Source organism: Sipha flava, unplaced genomic scaffold (genome assembly GCF_003268045.1).
Source record: "Sipha flava isolate LNK unplaced genomic scaffold, YSA_version1 99_pilon_pilon, whole genome shotgun sequence".
NCBI classification, from domain to species: Eukaryota; Metazoa; Arthropoda; class Insecta; order Hemiptera; family Aphididae; genus Sipha; species Sipha flava.
The window spans coordinates 22736-39707 of record NW_020273635.1 but is presented as its reverse complement, the minus strand read 5'-3'; the positions used below and the strand labels follow the sequence as shown (position 1 = coordinate 39707).

At 26.2% G+C, this 16972-nt stretch overlaps 3 protein-coding genes across 6 annotated transcripts; 2 read left to right on the top strand and 1 right to left on the bottom strand.

Moving 5' to 3' along the window:
- Nucleotides 1-568: 568 nt before the first annotated feature.
- On the bottom strand, nt 569-1740 carry LOC112693761 (protein Vhl). The gene is made up of 3 exons (XM_025568954.1): nt 1340-1740; nt 1058-1259; nt 569-1005 (listed from the first exon to the last, which is right to left on the bottom strand). Exons 2-3 carry the CDS (start codon nt 1240-1242, stop codon nt 714-716), a joined length of 477 nt encoding a protein of 158 aa, XP_025424739.1. The 5' UTR covers nt 1243-1259; nt 1340-1740; the 3' UTR covers nt 569-713.
- A 136-nt stretch (nt 1741-1876) lies between these two features.
- LOC112693760 lies at nt 1877-7634 on the top strand. 3 transcript variants are annotated; one of them, XM_025568951.1, is made up of 3 exons: nt 1877-2070; nt 2138-2321; nt 3873-7634. In XM_025568951.1, exon 3 carries the CDS (start codon nt 3919-3921, stop codon nt 7567-7569), a length of 3651 nt encoding a protein of 1216 aa, XP_025424736.1. In that variant the 5' UTR covers nt 1877-2070; nt 2138-2321; nt 3873-3918; the 3' UTR covers nt 7570-7634. The 3 variants fall into 3 exon arrangements, with proteins under 3 accessions (XP_025424736.1, XP_025424737.1, XP_025424738.1); XM_025568952.1 differs by having other exon boundaries at nt 1877-2321; XM_025568953.1 differs by lacking the exons at nt 1877-2070; nt 2138-2321 and adding an exon at nt 2328-2474.
- Nucleotides 7635-14312: 6678 nt separating this feature from the next.
- On the top strand, nt 14313-15600 carry LOC112693794. 2 transcript variants are annotated; one of them, XM_025569003.1, is made up of 4 exons: nt 14313-14439; nt 14564-14652; nt 15140-15275; nt 15354-15600. In XM_025569003.1, the coding sequence occupies exons 2-4, from the start codon at nt 14578-14580 to the stop codon at nt 15536-15538; spliced, it is 396 nt and encodes a 131-aa protein (XP_025424788.1). In that variant the 5' UTR covers nt 14313-14439; nt 14564-14577; the 3' UTR covers nt 15539-15600. The 2 variants fall into 2 exon arrangements, with proteins under 2 accessions (XP_025424788.1, XP_025424787.1); XM_025569002.1 differs by having other exon boundaries at nt 14314-14439; nt 14559-14652.
- The last annotated feature ends 1372 nt before the right edge of the window (nt 15601-16972 follow it).

Genomic DNA, 16972 nt, shown 5'->3' with positions numbered 1-16972 from the left:
TCTTCAAAAGTCTTAAATTTATTGAGGGTGTGCTCCTGTTTCCAGGTCAATAAAAAATGTAGTGCTTAACCATTTGATATATAGATCAGTGATCATAAAATGAGGTCAGTAAAAGCAAGTATGTTAACAAAAATAGTATAAGATGTCTAAAATGACAAAACCCCATTAAAAGAAACCGACAAATATAATTTTATTGGTAAAAAGAATAATATTTGAACTAAGAAAAAAATACTTAGATAAATACAATCTTATTAGTTAGTCAACTAATATTCGTAGATCACATATTGAACTGTTACCGAATTTTGACAGTAAAACCACAACCAAAATCTCTTACTCTACCTCATTACTATCTTTCACTTTAATATGTATTAATATCAAATTTCGAAAAAAACAAATAGGAACACAATTTTTCATCACTATTTGATTGAAGTTTTACCCTCTTTTTAGATTCATGGATGTGTGCATTTTTATTAATCATGAATTAATATTAAATTCGGAATAATCATTTTATAAAATATTCAATAATTGAATAATAAAGAAATTATATTTTTACTATCATTGGTACAGATAATAATACACATTTTTAAAAACATTATTTACAATATCAATGGAAAATATAACATAATTAAAAATGTTTAACAAGTATAGTTAACCAAAATGCACATAAACCAAATACTAGAATTTACATTAATTGAATAAATAGCATGTTTCAACTAAACAAAATAAGGCAATTCATTTCTATTTGAAATCATTTGTGCTAATTCTTTTTGAAGTGTTCTAGGTAATTCTAATTCGTTTACATCATTTTTTGATTTCAACATATCTACCACCTTTAATAGGCATAGTTGTCGTAAATCCAAAACTGGTGCATCAATTGGAACAGTTGTTCTCAATGGTGAAGTGATTGGATGACTAAATGAAAGGCGCTGATATTCTTTAAGCCAAGGACTGGCTTTAAATATTTCTTTACCAGCAACACTCATTGGAGATTTTAATAAATATTCTCTACAAATAACAGATATTACAAAAAAATACAAATTAGTTTTTATACACAAACCTGAAGATCCATGAATGTAAAGAATATGTATTCACATCCAAAAATGATTTAGGTGGCAATATACTATATTTCTCTTCTTTTTTGTCTTTTATCCAAATTACTTCAACATTATAATCTGTATTATTTTGGAAACGTACATACGCTTCTAACATTTCTCTACGGTAATATTGCAATGGATAAACCATTATGATTTTATATTAATCTGTAACTCATAAACAATAACACATTATGTTAACGATAATAAAAAATAATCATAAATGTTATGTGAATAAAAACAAATACCTGATAGTAAATGTAGGAAAATTCCAGACAAAACTACATTGATAATTAATAAACTAAAATATGTCTATCATGATATTTTAAGAAGTTAGTTTGAAGAAACTTACACGAAGAAAATAAAATTAGTCACACAATAGTTGACGAGAAACTACTCTCGAAATAGAATAATTTGTTTTTAACAAGAATAACTAGGTACTTTAGTTGATAATCGCAACCATTTAAACAATAACCGAACGATATCAACACAGCCGATGAAGTCTAATTAAATTATAGATAATTAATTAAATCGATTTCACTAAATCAAGAGTAAACAAACATCATAAAATACGTTCATAATGAAAATGAAATATGACGCATGCTTTTATGCATAATACTATTATCCAGATGATCGTCAACTGTTTACTAATTTGTTGCGTGATAAAGGTTTTTCAATAGTGATATCGCCAACAGTCTTACCCACAGAAGTTGTAAACGTCACGGTTAAAAATTCACCATAACCACACGCCTGGTCTACAATCAGCAATCTGCATTAACCTTAAATTTCACTAACCATAGAACAAAAGGCATTTTTCACTAATATTGTTAATTACTGGACATACTTGCATGCAATTGAAACATAAATATCACGATTGTGATTTGTGATGTTAAACGTTTTAACACGCTCCAAAAGGACCTCAACGTTATATATAAAAATGATAAAAACTTTAGTACAAATACAAAGGCGAAGACACGAGGTAGTGTCAAACGTAGTGTTAACGTTACATTGCACATCAATTTTTTTATTATATTAATTTATTTTAGTATTAAATCGATTCGTACACACGAATTTTTCATGATAAAGTTTCTGGCGGTGAAGTGGAATTCGAGTACGTTGGAGTATTCAAATTAGTTTTTCAGTCGAAAGCAGTGATACTGAAATGCTAGGCGACGCCATTTTCCGCGCCCGGAGAGGGGTATCTATTGCTCGGAAATAAACACAAAACGGGTTCGTTTGTTTTGAATACCTACTCAAAAATATTTTCTATTCATATAACGGTGATTGTGTATAAAATGTTCTAACATTCTCTATGGAACGTTTTTACATATTATTGAAGCATTGATGATAACCTGTAAACACTATCCGTTTTATCCTCATCAGGTACGCCTTTTCCATTTACAGTATACACCGACTATATTGATTTGGTTTTCTTTAGCCTCACACAACTAGGTTTTATTTTCTCATTTTAATCGGTCTCGGCAATCTACTAAGTGTTGTTGAACATTTATTTATTGTTATTTTTATCAAAAATATTCACCAACCGATGATCATATTGTTATTTGTTTTTAACATTTCTAGCTTAATGGCAAATATATTGTAATATATTTTCTTTGGCTTATTATATTATTTTGAAGTGTTCATACCCTTTATATCTTAGATTCTTTTAGTTTTTTTTTTTTTTCTATGAGAGGCTTTCCCTCCAAATTTATGTTTCGCAATATTACTGACTATAAACTTCTGTTTATTCGGTATTTTAAATAAATGTTTTTTTTATATTATGCAGTAACTAAACCTTACTTAACATTTCAACTATCTATTTTAAACTTAATTTTATGAATAAACTTTATTTTGATGTATTTGGTATATATACATGACTTCATGACTTACAGTACAACTTGTCCGACCCTGAATAGATATTATTGAAGATATTGTATTATCGCAATGTTAATTAAAAGTATAATTTAAAACATAATGTCATGATTAATTGTTGGTAAATGTATGTAGAAGTATTAAAGTACTTGAATTAATGATGCAACCAACTCTCTATCAATATATACCTAGTTAAAATTTCTACCGTGATCATTGTTGTCAACGTTAAATGGTAATATCAATAATGATTGAAAAATAAGTTAAATTACCAGTTGTTCAGACTATTGCATAGCAAGTTTACCAAAATCATACTGTATCATATTATTTTATACAAATTAGAAAAAACTAATTTATTATTTTTGCTAATAGCTAATTATTTAATTGCTCAATGCAATTTTTTTTTTATTTTTCAAACCAATAATGTTTACATTTTTAATATAACATTTAATATATAAAATCAATTAATACTTTTTATTATTAATTTAAATGCTATAATATTAAATAAATAGGAAGTTTATATAGTTAGTTTATGATTAAGAATTTTAAAAATTAAAATATTTTGTAATTTTATATATTTTATGGGTAGGGTCATAAAATAAAAATAATATATTAATTTAAATCTGAGACTTATTAATCATCAATTAATAATAAATTATCAAAAAATGCTTAATATTACTATATAATTAAATTTTTAAATTCTATATTACTGAATTTTCTAATGATAATATTAGTTTTTATATTTATAAATTAAAACCTATAATAGCTGAAATCACTTGGCACAAATAAAAATTTTGACTTAATTAATGAATTAATTTTTTTAATTTTGCAATATAATAGTTATAGATTATTTGTATAATATTTTATCTTTATGATATATTTATTATTCATGGTTATAATTTAATTTTACAGATTTATTATTTTGCTATCAAGTATATTAGTTCATTGATGTTGATCTATGAAGATGGCCATGAGAAATAATTTGAATAATACTTTCAAATCTAGCAGTTATAAACAAGTAAAACGGCCAAATGGTAAATACGGACATATGTCATTACATAGTAGGATTAGTAAATGTGATATTTGTGGAAAGAATTTTCATAGAATGAAGTTGTTTGATCATATCAAGGAATTTCACCGTCAGTATTTTTGTATAATTTGTAGAGCTAGATTTAAAATACATAGTGACTTAATAGATCACATACAAGATATTCATCAATTAGTAGCTTCAGATAATCTTAACAAATCACAAGATGCATTTAGCGAAAGTGTAAATAAAAGATATTTCGCACAGCCTCTATATTTGTCTCAACTTCCAATTCCACCAACTTCAATTTCTCAATTTTCAAATAGTAGTTCAGAAGAAGACGAGTTATTTTTAGATAATCCTGATGTATTGGATATTGTTTTGGGTACTAAAAATTATGAGCAACGCAGAGAAGATGAAGAAATTAATGAAATTATCAATGATATTATACACAATGTTATCTATGATGTTGAAGCTGAAGAACTCTTTGAAAGCACGTTGCAAGATTTAAGTTGTTCTGATATATCTGTTACTGATGATTCTGATAACAAAACTGTAAGGAAATTAGGTTCTTCAGAAGATGATATTTATCATTCAAATTATTCCACAACTCAATCAAGTTGTGACAATGTTCTTCCTAATGTAGATATTCTTGAAAATATTGAACCATCGTTTGATGAAATTAATGTTTTACATAAATCTTCACAAACATTATCTAATGTTGAAGAAGAATTTAAACTAGGGATCAAAAGCATGTCTACAGTTTTATCAGAAAAAAGTCCTTGGGTAAATGGATCAGAAACACTTCAAAATATTAAAAATGACAATAATCTGCCAGTTATGGCTTTAACTCTAGATCATAAATTGACTGATATGAAATTAAATGTTATATTAAAAGAATGCATTAGAACATCATGTTTGACATGTGTATATTGTCACAATTCTACTTGTATTGCTGTGAATGGTAAACAATTAGCATTACATATGATTGAAAAACATCGTTTTATGACAGTAAAAAATGAATCGTCTGATGATTTTGTTAATATATTGAAATCTAATTTGAATTTATTAGATAATCTTTATTTAAATTCAGAAAATTTTGATTCTACTGATGAATTAATGCATGTACCATTTAATAATATTTTTTATTGTTTCAACTGTCAATTTACATCAAAACTGATAAAAGAAGTTAACTCTCATAAACGAAGTGTTCATTCAAGAAAAACATATGACTGTATGATGTGTAAAATAACTTTTTCAAATTATGGTGAACTCCATTGTCATTTATGTCCAGGTGCTGACCTAGGAGTATGGCAAAATGTATCATTTAGATGTTTATTTTGTGGCCAAGGTCAAATTCCATCAGCATTTCGATGCATGGTTCATTTACGAAAAGCACACAATGCATGTGATTATTGTTTGGAAACATTCCCTAATCAACAAAGTTTAGCATTACATGTTAATAAACATAAAATGAGACACATGTGTTTAAAATGTAATATAACTTATCTTAGTAAAAAGGATATTTTTGAGCATATGTTTTGGAAACATAATAGGGATAGTAAAGAATGTAAATTATGTCTAACAAAAAAATGGCCTTACACATATCATTTTTGTGTTCCACCTGCAGTATTTACCTGTGATGAATGTAAAAGGACATTTTCCAGTGCATTGTTATTAAGAGTTCATGAGCGATGGCATTCAGATAATATTCCATATGAATGCAATACTTGTCATAATAAATTTATTTCAAAAAAATTACTAAAGAAGCATGAAATAATACATATGGAATCTATATCTCCCACGAAAAAGAAAAAGAAGAAGAAGAAGAAAAAAGGAGATGACTATAATCTTCCTCCATTAAATCTTTCATCTGATAGTGAAACTGAGAAAACACCTCGACATAAACCAGAAAAAAGTTTTAAGTCACCAAGTCCAAGTGCTAATTATTGGGATTATGTAAGTAAACAAAAAAAAGAATTAGTCCATATTGCATTACTAGATCATGACTATACCTTATTATCTTCTACTCCTCAACCTGAAATTGTAAAATCTCCTCAGTATTTTGATGAATTAACAGCTGTTGTTAATGGTAATGAAAATGTATTAAATAATTCATTTAACAATTTAATATGCCAAAGATCATCTTGTTCATCACATTGTAACTCTTCATCTTCATCTAGTTCTTGTGGTTCAAATTGTTCATGTTCAGCATCATATTCTTCTTCATCTGATTCTGATGCAGAAGAAAAGAAAAAACCAATAGTTGAAAGTCCAAAAAAACACAGGAAAAAGAAAAAAGAAAAAAAAGTCAAGATTTTAAGTGCCAAAAAAGTAGCAAATTTCAATTTGTGTGCATTAGAATCGGACTTAGAAAGTGAATTTTCAAATACAGACAATGAAGATTACTATGATATTAATCCAGTACCTTTACATCCCGATGGGAATACTCAAACAATTCCACAATTAAATTTAGAAAATCCATTATCTTCACCAAAAATTAACCCAACATTATCTCATTTATCTACATCTAATGATTATAATTTTAAATTGTCTAATTCATTAAATAAACTTCATCAAATTAATGTAGATGTTGAATCTCAAATATTGGGAACTAATAATATGGTGGGTCTAACTCATGATAAATTTAAAGTAACTGATAATTATGACTTATATAATAATGATTATTCATCGTCTTCTAATAATTTATCTTCATTATACGATGGTTTATTATTACCTACTGCAAATCAAGAATGCATTGAGAATAATTTAAATAAAATTTCAGTTAAAATATGCAATGGTAATAACAATTTACATAATGTAAAAGATGAATTGAGTTCAACTATATATCATGAGCAAACTGTTGATAGTAGTTATTACACTCAGCCAAGTACAAAAAAACTTCTCAATTCTTCAGCACTTAATAAGCGACAAACAAAACGTAAATCAAAACAAAAGACAGCAATACAAGTTACTCAATTGTCCAAAGAGTTTACAAATACTCCTTCTCCTCTTACAGTAAATTCTTCTTATACAACTTGTAAAATAAACTCTACAAAAACAAACATATTGTCAAATGACACTCGACAGTCCAAACGACAACCCAAAAAAAGAAAATTTTTTGGTTATGACAGTAGTGAAGAAGAGCAACTAGCAAATGGAGATTCATCTCTAACCCAAGAATGTTCTCTTCATGTTCCATCTTCAAAGAAAAAAAAGCAAAAACGAAAATCCAAATTAAGTTCACCTATTCTACTTCAACATCCTATTACTAAATTAACACAGTCGCAACAGTCAAGACCTATTGTTGATGTTAGATTAAGTAAAACTGTCGTGCCTCCTATTGCAAATGATACTGACAGTGATTCTGGAAATTTAGTGATTGAACTTCCTAAATTTGTTGAACAGAAAGCTGTGCAGAGCACTGAAAGATTATATTGTCACTGTAGATGCCCATATGATGAAGTATCTGAAATGATTGCATGTGATAATGCAAATTGTAGGGTGGAATGGTTTCATTTTGATTGTGTGGGTATAACGGTCGCTCCTAAAGGTAATTGGTACTGTCCAGATTGTCGTTGATTATTATTTTAAAGTACTAATAATTGTATTTATTAAACTCAATATACGTTGTCTTGTTTATTAAATTATTTTTAATATTTGTTACGAGTATACATATGAGTAATATTGTTGTAAAAAGATATTGTTCTGTACATATTTTGATTTAATTTTAATGCAAAAAATGTAAGTGTTGCAAAAAAAAAGAAATAATTAGAAATATATATATTATCTATTAATATAAATTAAAATTACACATTTTAATTTATATTTATATATATTATTATTTAAATATATATACATATGTATATACTTTTTTGTAACCAAATATTCCTAAATTGTTGTTTTAACTTATTAAAATGTATAAGATATTAGAAATCAGAAACATAAAAATAATTCTTTTTTTTTATTTATAAATTTAATTTAAAATGAATATTTCAATAAGTTTAGATTAATATTATTCTTAATTTTATGTACAAATACCTTCAACTCTGTAATTGTAATTAATTAAATTTGAAACCATATTTTTATTTATAAAAATATTAATTGTAACTAAAAGTATTCTCTGGTATTTAATTCCATATATTTGTTACACAAAATATAACTCATCTGAATATTTTCCAATTTAATGTGGACTAGTGAGAATTAAGCTGTATTATAAACTTCTGGATTAGGAAGATAACATAGGTTCCATATGTGACATACGTGATTGATGAACGTCTCAAACCATGGTTAGTTAATGGTTTTAAAAAATCTATATTACTATATTGCTTAATTCATCAAGTATATATATAATAGTCTATAGATATATAATAACAGTTATTAGTATAATGTTATTATTTATCTATAGTCTAGTTTTACTAGTAAATAAAATAAAATATAATCATATATTGTCTTATAGTATAATGGTGTAAATAGTTTTTATTAGATTTATCCTTTATGAATTAACATTCTACTTTACTAATTGTGACTGGAAATTTAAAGTTAAGTCAAATAATATAAAGGGTAAGTTGTCTGCTCTATTATTATTATTAAATTGTTTATTTAATCATAACAAATAAACTATATTTACCCAATATGGTTTCTGAAATAATTCATTATTAAAAATATAGTTTATTATGGATCTATTTTGACCATTGATCATAAAAATCTATAGCTATAAACAATGCCATAAAAAGCAATTAAAAACTGAGATGAAAATAATATATTAATCATTGCATGTATAATTATTCAGAAGGAACAACAAAAGATCTACGTTAGTTATAAACAATTTGACATGATTTGTGATATAAAAAAATAAATTCTATTTAAAGAGTTTTATAAGAATGGAATTTACTCTCTTGATTTTTATAATTTTGTTGAAATGCTTTATGAAATAATTAGATTTAAGAGACATATACTTGGATTTTTTTTAACTCATATTCAACCAGACACATATATTTTAATAAAATTATTTCGTTCGCTATTAATTATATTTTATTTTCACACATATTGAACCAACATTTTTGTATTAAATTTGTATTTAAATTAAATGGAATTTATCATTCAATTCATTATGAGTTGTAATAATAGTTCTTATTGATTCTATAAATTTAATATTGTTAATTTAAATCAAATAATTTGGCTAACTGATTAATGATATCTGATGTACTAATGTTAAAAATTTACATACTTAAGTTCATATAAGTGAAGTTTAGAAAACTAAAATTAATACAAAAAAAGTACTTTTAAACAAATAATTTTGTTGACCTGACATAATAATTGTAATAAAAATAATTAAAATAAACAACAAAATAATAGTATATTTTAAAACTATATCCCTCGATCATAAAAAAAAAAACGCTGAAGAATAAGCCAATGTGTATAAGTTAAACATTACGATGATCCAAATACATTTAACTTAAATACAATTTGAAATTTTGTAATCAAAATATTTGAAATTTAAAAGCAGGTTTCTTAAAATTTACAGATTGACATAATGATGCTAATACTTAATATGTGTAAAAATGAAGTTTTGCAGTAGTCATAAAGCTAATTTAATATTTAATCAAAATCCACTTTATAAATATATATTATAAGATATCACAGGAACATATTAAAATTTTATTAACTCGATTCAGACAAAGATTTGGAGCAAATAATAATCCTAATATACTACAACTTAAAGTTGCTCTCAAACAAATATTATTAAAAAATGGAAAACAAATGGTTACTGTAAAAATTTAACAAGACATCGAACATTGAAGTTAGCCACTATATGCGTGTAGGTCAATATTTACATATTTTCTTATCAATACGACATGATAATAATCTTATATTTGCCAATAAAAACAAAGTAATAATATTGTATAATTTAGTGGCCTAAAATAGCATTGAACATGTAATACAAATATACAATACATATTTATATACTTTATTGATTATAAAATAATATCGTTTTTGTTAATTTTTTGTCTTTGACTAATCATATTTAAAATGTCACTAGAAAATTACTTAACGTATGATTGCAATCTAACGCTTAAAAATATTTTATCAGGTTTGTCTAATAATACTACATTTTCACAATTTAAGCTATTAAAATTATTTAAATCCAATGCAAATTTATTAATAACACCATTATTTTTTGTTTTGTACATTGATCTGTATTAAGATATTAGTACAATACAAATAGTATTTTCTGCCTCTATAATTACTTTATATGAACACTCTGAAGATAAAAATAAGCCACCAATATTTTTTATAGAAGTTAATTTAGTATACAACTGAGTTACAGGATAATTACGATCAATAGAAGTTTGACTTAAAAGTAGAGATTGGATGTAAATAACACAATCAATATGTTTTGAAATTTTACAAACTACATAGGTACCCTATGTAGTTATATAACAATATTTTATTTATCCTTACTCATGTCGAATTGGTATAATTAAGTAAGATACTTCTATTCAAAGATTCTTTGTCAATTTTATCAATAATTTCAAAACTTATTTCACCGGTGTTATCTTCTTTTTTTATTCCATTTAAACTTAAACAGTGCTCCAAAAACATCATCATAAAAAACTGTTACAGTTACCATTTGTTTTACATTTTTTAATAATATTTGTTTAAGAGCAACTTTAAGCAATACTCGACTTGGAAAAATTAAAGAAGGGGGACTCTATTTACTTTAAAAAAAAGAACGTCCCCAAAACTTGTTAAGCGTTATAATTATAACAATAATAGTAGGGGTATGCTAACATTTCTGAAAAGTAGTTGGGGTAATCCGTCCCTTGCGTCCCCCCTCAAGTCGAGCACTCACTTTAAGTTGTAGTATGTTAGGATTACTATTTGCTCTAAATCTTTGTCTGAAACAAACAAACAATATTTCAATATAATCCTACGAAAACTTATAAAGTGGATTTTGATTAAATATTAACTTAGCTATTAAAAATAATGACTTTATAGCCACTGCAAAACCAATTACAAATGATTTTTTAGCAGTTTGGTATATTATTTTTTTACTTTTAATGTAAATAGATTATTGACTAATGGTATAACAGTCTCTAAATTGAAAATGTTTGAAGAATAAAAGGGGGAGGGTTTCACTCCTTTACCAAAGGAATTTCTGGAAATAAAAAAATAAAAATATGATTAATAGTCTGACAAAATTTAACTGTAGGATTTAAATGTTGAAATCCTTGCACACAAATATCTTTCAAAAAAATGTAATGCGTCTGCTGTAGAACTACTTAACATTTGAGCCGCCAACTTAACCTTCATTTTATTTTGAGGCCACATAATATGTTTTAGTTTATTTTATTGGGTAACTTTAATGTAAGATTGTTTTAAACTTCATATGATTTTTCAAAATAATTCCAATTAATAGGGCCTTTAGTAGATAATACTCTAGTGCAGTGGCGAAGCGTCATAGGAGACAATGAGACAATGTCTACCCACTTTTAATACGGATACATAATTTGATTTTATTATATTTTATTTATTTATAAATAATATATATTTCAATATTTATCATAGTTTTACTTTTGTGTCATACCGTATTAGTATTCTAAAAATAGATTAGTTGCGGATCGTGCACGCGAGCTTTCGTCCGTTTTGGCGTAATGATTAATTAAAGAAACATCCAAATACAGATATAAAAATTAATATAATGAGACGACACGTTGCAGCGTCTCGTTTTTCAAGGCACAGTGTGCAGGGGGAATAGGTTATTGAGTGGGGATTATCATTGCGCTATGAGACATGTCTCGTGTATTGTTCGTAGTTATTATTTCATTTTAATATAGGTACATTATTATAATTGTCAATGCTTTTCGCGTTGATGAGTTATCGTTCAACGCAATTTTTTTATCGTAGTTATTGGTTGGTTTTTATTTTACGATTTATTTATTTCTGATGTGATATTTGTATCTAAATATTAAAATATTGTACTATTATCATTCGCCACTATGCTTGATTTAATTAATGAAATGTTGAATAATGGAATAGTCAACAACTCATACGAAAAAATATATAAAATAAAAAATAAAAGACCGTGTCCCTTTTATTATAGATAAATATAAAGTTATGAATGGTAACGTATTATTTTAATGCCTCCCCAACTTAAATACTCGTGCTTCACCACTGCTCTAGTGTTTCCCAGAGTGTGTCTGGCTAACTTTAGCATATGATAGGCATCTGGCACAAAAAAAACTTTCCAGAAACAGGATAATCTATCTAACATTTTATATTACCATAAGCACCTATATTTTCAAACTCTAAGACCTGCATCACATGTAACCGTTAAAGCTATTTTATAAGCTCTGGTTGAGTAGAACTGTTTATTTTATATTGAAAAAAATAACCTACAAGATAATTCCATTTCCCCTTCAAACTGACTAACATGAAAACTAGGACCTCAATTGCTGGTACATTATTTCCCTCTAAATTTAATTCATTGCCATTAGTGATAGGCGTAATCGAGATACACAATCGCGATGTCTCGATTATGAAAATAATAATTTGATTATATAACCAAGAGATTATTTCGAGTGATATCTCATTTATTTGAAAAACAATGAATTCTTGATTTCGAAAGATTTTCATGGAACGAGGAGTGAGGGAGAAATACCATTTTTAATCTTCATAATCGAATAAGTAAATACTAGTTATTCGCTTAGAGTCTGTATTTTCGACTTGTGCTACTCGTGGGATTGGTTGTTAGACAAATATTGATGGGGTATACAGTTATTCTTTGTTATTTACATTACCTATAGCTAAAACTTTTGAATTACTCAACCACAAAACAACAAACATTTCTCAGAACATTTATAAATAAAATTATATTATATTTAAATTGAACATTTCGTATGATTATTTCGAGTCATCTCTCGATTATAAAAATGTCTTGAATACTAATAATTCAATTATTGAAATTATTCGATTATACCCATCATTAATTGCCATAATCAGAGAAATTTATCAAATTTATCAAGTTTTTTGTCTCGTATAATTTGTTTCTTTATGGCCATTGGATCAAACACTAAATTTAAATCTTTATCAAATATTGGTAAATTTTTAAGACATGACAAAACTTCACTTAAAAATCCAGGGTTTCCATTGATTACTGATCCGATTCCGTAAGGCAATCTTAAGATAAATCTAGAAAATACCCAAATATTTATGAATTAATAATATATATATATATATATTACTATAATAAGCTTTAAGCCATGTTAATTAACAGTGTGTTACCCACATATATAAAATATCTTAATATTTTATATATGTATTGTTACCAACTGACCGGCAAAATTAATAAGCTTTAGGCGAAGAATAATGAAGAGTAAGTGCAAATTATTTTACATCAGTGCTTAAACGTCGACCTTTAGGCTTACATTCTATGTTTTTAAGCTAGTTCTTAAATAGTTATGCTGACATTTCATCAAACTTATCTTCATATTCTGAATTTAGCATACCTTGGTTTTTTAAATGTTTTAATACGTCTTTTAAGTTATTAATAGACAACAAAACTATAAATAGGCACTAAAATACTAAATAATATAACAGCCATAATCTTATATCACACCTGGTTTCCATGAAAAAGAATTACTGATATCTTTGATACCCGTTTACCGTAAAATCGAATTGTTTATTGATTAATTTTAAAATACCAGGTACTTAAATAATATTAATTATCATCCATTTATGCTAATAATAAATGTATTGAAAATCAAATACAAAAAATCAAAATATTTTCGAAGCACGAGCCACTGGAAAGCAACGAATACCTATATTGGCTAGATATATTTTGAAAAAGACTATCTTCAATTTTCTACTTTGGGAAGCCCCTATGAACCAGAGATCCATGTGCATTGAATACTTTGAACGCCCAATTGTTGCGACACTGTATATTGAAGATAATGGGAAATTAAAATATACTATTTACTATTAAACCATAGAGTATGTAGAATTTTCAATGGGGGGTCCGGACCCGAAACCCCTCCCCTTGGGTACGCCCCTTTTTTTAAACATTCAGAAAAAAATGCAATTTGCATTCAAATCCGTTCCCTACTCATAACAAATTATAAGTCGTAACAAAAAAAAAATATTTTGTTATTTGTGCGTTCACATTATGTACAAATACATTTTTTTATGTCTATGGTTTGCACGTTGACGTTTATTATGTTGGTCACACTCTTCAAAAATTAATGAAAAACGTGGTTTATGCATCGGTGTCTCCTGATATATGGTATCGTATCTCATAGATATATAGGTAATTATTTTTTAGCCTTTTTCATAAGACCATTGGTGTTGTTGTGTCTTCAGCGAACTAGAATTTGAGGAATTCATCTTTCTACAATCCTTATATTACAGATTTTCTGTATCAAATACAGTATTTGAATAAGTACATTAAGTGTGAGTAATCTTAATTTTTTCTAAATGTTGTTTGTACTTATTTAATATACTAAAGGTTCATTTTATAACCTCAAAATTTTACAAAAACAGACTTATTAAAATTATAATATTTTCATTAGTATAGAATTTGGCTTCAACATGCAGTTGTTCATCCGTGGTCAAAATGTGCGTGCATTAGAATGCCAAGGCTTGGAGAGCATTTCTCTGATTAAGGTAAATAGTTTAGTTTTATTTTGCGTTATTATAAAAAATGTAGACATCGCCATTAAAGTGAAATGTATTAACATATTAAAGATTTTGAGTTTATTATTAGGTTGTATCATTAATTCTATATATCAGTACTTCTTGAATGTAAATTAATTATCCAACATAAAATATCAAAAGTAAAATGTTAATACAACTGGGTCCTGACTCATCTCAAACATAATTATTTTTATAATCCTTATGTAGTATGTACTGATTAAAAATCAACAATTTTCTAGTCTAAAATATATAACTATTGATATATTGAAAAAAGTATATTAAATTGTTCATAGTTTAATTCTTAAAACAAAATAATAGCCTTGTTTAAAGTTTTGATCGTTTTAATCTCCTTGTGTGTGAAATAGGATTAGCTATGAAAATCATTTCATAAAATGTTATTTTTCAAGTTTTCTACTTCATTATAGGACTTATTTTATATTTTTTGTGCAATTATTAGAGCAAATTGGCAGCATTAGAAGATGTTGACGAGAATTTGATTTCATTGTACAGTCAAGGTGAACCTTTGAGTGATGATCAAATTATTGGACAGTTGAATAATTTCAATATTGATTTCATTATTCCATTGCTTGGAGGTAATTAAGTTTTTAATTTCAATGTTTAGTTTAAAATATTATTTATAATTTACTCATATTTAATTATTAAACATTTAGGAAAAGTTCATGGATCTTTGGCTCGTGCTGGTAAAGTTAAAGGCCAGACTCCTAAAGTAGAGAAAGTTGAAAAGAAAAAGAAAAAGAAGACAGGACGATCTAAAAGGCGAATTCAGTACAATAGACGTTTCGTAAATGTTGTACAAACATTTGGTCGTAGGAGAGGACCAAATGCAAATTCTTAAAATGTTATGCACTTCATATATCTTAAATAAATAATTTGATAACATTTTGGAATTTAAATTAATTTATATTGTTGTTTTTGTTATTACAAAGATAATATATATTATATTTACCTCTCTAGTTTACTATCTGCAAATGATATTTTAATCCAAACTTATGGTGTAGATTTGCAATTTAAATATATATAGTAGAATATAGAATAATTTATATATATATAATAATATATAATCAATGCATTTCTTGTTTTACTCAACATTTTGAGATGGTAACTATTATTCTTATTTTGTTTAAAATTTTCAATAGAGTATTTCTTGTAAAGCTAACCAAATAGCATGTTTATAATTCATAATACTTGCTGAAATTTAACATATTCTAAGTAATTTTCTATTAAAATATTAATGAAGAAAAATAATTTTTCATATTTCACTAAAAAAAAAAAAAAATTGAATCAAATCAAATCAATCCTTACTAGTATTGAGTAAAAGGTTAATAAGCAGATTTTTCAATATATTTTGCACGTTCACGGCCACCCTATAATTTGAAAAGTCGTATAAAAAAACTACAACTTAAAAAAAATTTTGTTACCAAATAATTTTTATGTATAAAGTGTGGTAATATGGTACACATTTGTGTATTTTCAAGTTTTCAAGTTCTATAGTTGACATAATTTTCATTAATCATCAAATAAATCGTAGCAAAAACAGTTAAACTCCATCTAACGGACACTTCTGTATTGGTGATATTTTTTCGAAAACAATATACGAATTTCTACAAACTGATCACCATAAATAGCGAACGAAATATCAGCAACCAAGAGTGCCCGGTGTTAAGAGTTTTCTTTGAATAAATAATTAATCACATCAAATTATGTAACAAAAATATGAAATACCTTTGTTGTTTTTAAATAAAGTAATAAAAATGCAAAACGGTAAACATATGCAAGAATCATATAACCTAAGAAAAATAGTACGCGTACAACAAACACTACTATATCGCTATCTAGTTGTCAGATTTTAAAACCAAGTACACCAATCGATACACAGAAGTGTTTAAGAAAACCATGTTATCAATATATTTATTTATTTTTTTTTTTTAATTAAACATAAGACATTCCTTGCCTAAGGCTATCTAAATCTAGGGATATTTGTAATAATAATAATAGTTTTAACATTATAACATGATAATTAAAATTAAAATATTTTTAAGTACTAAGGATAATATTAACAATTATAATAATAACAATAATATTCTGATTTTACATATTTACATATATAGTTATAGTAACTATAGTCTTAGTGATTTGGAAGAAGCGCATGAAGATTTGAATGTTTGGAGGTGGCTTAGTGTAGGAGGTCGTGGGGACGATCACGTTTTAATCTACGATGAGTTGGGTGGGTGAGAAGGTTGTAGTGAATTGCACCTGATGAGTTAGGAAG